The following is a 3,070-nucleotide window of genomic DNA, read 5'->3' as shown; positions in this document are numbered from 1 at the left end:
AGCTTTTACTTGTTCCATTTAGCCTTTATACGACTCTTAATAAAATAATGAATTTGAATGACAACAATACCTTATATGGAAAATAAATGCAATAAATTTGAAGTGCCATGATATTAGTCACATAAATGTATTTATATATCTGAAAAGCTTTTATTGGTATATTTGTATACATTCTAAACCATATATCAAATATTTTTCCAGATTCAAGTTTTGTTTTCTCACAGGTAAAAACAAAATGTGCAGTCATTTAAAACATTTCGTTGGTTACAGAGATTTCTTTATTTTTATTTAATAATATATTATAATATCGAAAACTTCAAAATGTGCACATATCAAATGAAATGCAAAATTAGCAGTTTCTAAATATATATTAACAAAATCACACTCACTTGAATTCAGCATGTTTGATGTAAATTTGGATAAATTTTTTAATTTAATCCACATATCCTACCAATAAAATATTTGCTCTTGAAAGTTTTTCTCATACTAATAAATACTAAAATAAAAACTTGAACTGCGGATCGCGCTATTTTACTAGTACAGGTAAGTAGGAAAAAAAGTCAGAAATATTAATCTCTTTATCATCTTCACCACCTTTGTCTTTATTTTCAGGGGTTAGTATTTTGTCCTTTCGGTTCCCTGAATCCAATTCATTTCTCTTAACCTGCTGAAAGTAAATTAATTCACAAAACATATTATATGTGTTTGCCGTAAAACAATTTACTTGTGTACCTCTTCTTGTTTCTCCCCCTTATTTCCTTCTATAACCTTTTTAATTGTGCCATTGTTGATACTTAATAATTTTTGACGTTCATCTGCATTAATCAATGGAGTTTGACTTGCTTTTCCATAACGCTTTTTATCATTTTCAACTGACGTTCTTGCAGTTTGATTTTTTTTGCAAATGTCCTCATTGACATTTTCAACATCGCAGTCTAACTGGTTCTTTTGAATTTCTTCTTCCTCGTGCTAAAAAAAAAGTTCATTGCATTTTAATATTAATAAAATATTTTTTGTTATTACTTCTTGTTTTTCTCCCTTATTTTTATCTAGAATCTCCTCTTTCATTGTGCCGTTTTGGATCTTTAATAATTCTTGACGTACATCTGTAGTGATTTTTGGATCCGTATTCCCATGCGCCTTTTTGTCGTTTCCCACTCTCATTGCTGTTACTGGACATTTTTTTGCGAATGCCTTCTTTGACTTTTTCAGCCTCTAAGTTCAATTGGTTCTCCTGAATGCCTTCCTAAATAAGGTTTACATGAAAAATTTTACAAATTATATCATTCATAGTGATTGTTATAAAATATTTACTTTATGTACTTTATGTACTTTATGTTTCTCCCAGAGTTTTAACATATTTGCGTACCCATGAGCGGCTCATTTTGGTTCATTCTGCTCACGGCTCATGAGCCGGCAAAATACTCTTTTCATACGATGGCTCACGCTCACGAGCGAGCCCAACTACAGAGCTCATGCTTACGAGCAAGAGCCGTCATTAAGTTATAAATGGGCTTACGCTCGTGAGCAAGAGTATGAGCCCAATTTAAGATTTTATTATTATTTTGTTTTTGTGAAAACGTCATTAGAAAAGATTTAAAATATTAATAACCTTGAACTAATTATAATATGGAAATAATCAAAGTTCTTATAATAAACAATAAATATATTTGTATTGTTTATTTGTGGAAAATAATATTTTATAAATTTGTTTTTCAAATTGAAATGATTGTTTTAATATAAATAATAATAAGCTAAGTTAATTTCAAATTATATATTTTCACATATAACGTTTATAAAAATAAATAAAGCAAATAAACTAATAAATCGCTTTTTATTAAACAGTTGAGCTCGTGAGACCTCATGAGCAGCTCTTCAATATGAGCAACTTGAAGGCTCACGCTGGTGGGCAGCTCTTCAATAAGAGCCAATTTTGGGCTTACGCTCATGAGCCAATTTTGGGCTCACATAAGAATTGGGTCTTGCTCATGAGCTTGAGCAGCTCAAGCTCAAGTACGAACCCTGGTTTCATCTCCTCATATGCTCTTAAAATTATATTAAATTTCACATTACCGAATACTACCTGATGTATGTCAATACTGACCTTTGGTGCTTGCTGAGACTTTGCGTGTGCCTTTTTATCACTTACCTTTTCAAGTTTCTCATGAACATTCCCTTTGACTTCTCCGATCTTTGCACCCAACTGGACTTTTTTTGTTTGTCCCTCATGTTGCTTAAATTAAAATAAATCACAAAATATATCATTATATATTGATTGTCATAAAATATTTTTATTTTGTACCTCTGCTTCTTTATTCTCTTTAATTCCAACTAAGTCCTTCCCATCAGCAAATCATTTTCGACGTACATTTTTGGTGATCCTTGCTTTTTGTCGCTCTGTGCTGTAGTTCGACGGACAAAAAAATTTTTGTTTTAAAATGAACTGGTTACCTATTTTTACAAACTTCGAATTATTCTATAACATACTTGATTCTAATAAAAAGATAATTAAATTAATAATGTTTTTTACTCCACATTATTATTCTAAATACTGTACATTAATATAATACGTATATAACAATAAATACATACATTTGACAAAAATGTAGACTATAATTTTCAAGAATTTTGTTCGAGCAATTCTGTTCAGTGGTGTGTGTAAGGCATTTTAGGCATATCATGGGTTTAGCTTTTGTTATATTTTTTCTATTTCATGCGGGGTTGCCAACAGTAGGATTTTAAGTGATATAAACGATCACTTCAAACATATACTTCCTTAAGTTTTTTTTCTATGTACAAAATTAAATTTATTTTGGATTTGTGACGCTAATGCCTTTTTGCTCTTGACTTCTACTTGGGTTACCTTTTTTTCGTTGATTTTAGTGCCTATTTTAAGTACAAATTCGCATTTCCAGCTGTGGTTTAATGTATGCGAGTACAAATAATAAATATATACTGCGAAATTATTATCAACACAGTGTTAAAATTATTCAAAATCTTATGGAGCAGAAAATAGAAAGTAGAAAACTGATAGCAGAAAGCGGGAAACAGAGAGTAGAGAGTAAAAAGC

The 3,070-nt window shown here is 30.3% G+C and overlaps 1 protein-coding gene across 2 annotated transcripts; it reads right to left on the bottom strand.

Annotated features, from left to right (window-relative positions):
- Positions 1 to 358: 358 nt before the first annotated feature.
- Positions 359 to 2,425, bottom strand: LOC119662144. 2 transcript variants are annotated; one of them, XM_038071699.1, is made up of 5 exons: positions 2,303 to 2,425; positions 2,150 to 2,233; positions 1,024 to 1,246; positions 733 to 969; positions 359 to 667 (listed from the first exon to the last, which is right to left on the bottom strand). In XM_038071699.1, the coding sequence occupies exons 3-5, from the start codon at positions 1,162 to 1,164 to the stop codon at positions 527 to 529; spliced, it is 519 nt and encodes a 172-aa protein (XP_037927627.1). In that variant the 5' UTR covers positions 1,165 to 1,246; positions 2,150 to 2,233; positions 2,303 to 2,425; the 3' UTR covers positions 359 to 526. The 2 variants fall into 2 exon arrangements, with proteins under 2 accessions (XP_037927627.1, XP_037927628.1); XM_038071700.1 differs by having other exon boundaries at positions 359 to 664.
- Between the last annotated feature and the right edge of the window lie 645 nt (positions 2,426 to 3,070).

The sequence above is a fragment of the Teleopsis dalmanni genome, chromosome X (genome assembly GCF_002237135.1).
Source record: "Teleopsis dalmanni isolate 2A chromosome X, ASM223713v2, whole genome shotgun sequence".
NCBI classification, from domain to species: domain Eukaryota; kingdom Metazoa; phylum Arthropoda; class Insecta; order Diptera; family Diopsidae; genus Teleopsis; species Teleopsis dalmanni.
The sequence above is the reverse complement of the archived record's forward strand: the minus strand, read 5'-3'. Positions and strand labels throughout refer to the sequence as shown.

Coding starts and splice junctions, on each gene's coding strand:
- LOC119662144 (XM_038071699.1), bottom strand. CDS start 1,164: ATGAGAGTGGGAAACGACAAAAAGGCGCATGGGAATACGGATCCAAAA. Junction 970..1,023: donor ATAAGGGAGAAAAACAAGAA/GTAATAACAAAA, acceptor CTTTTTTTTTAG/CACGAGGAAGAAGAAATTCA. Junction 668..732: donor AGGGGGAGAAACAAGAAGAG/GTACACAAGTAA, acceptor ATTTACTTTCAG/CAGGTTAAGAGAAATGAATT.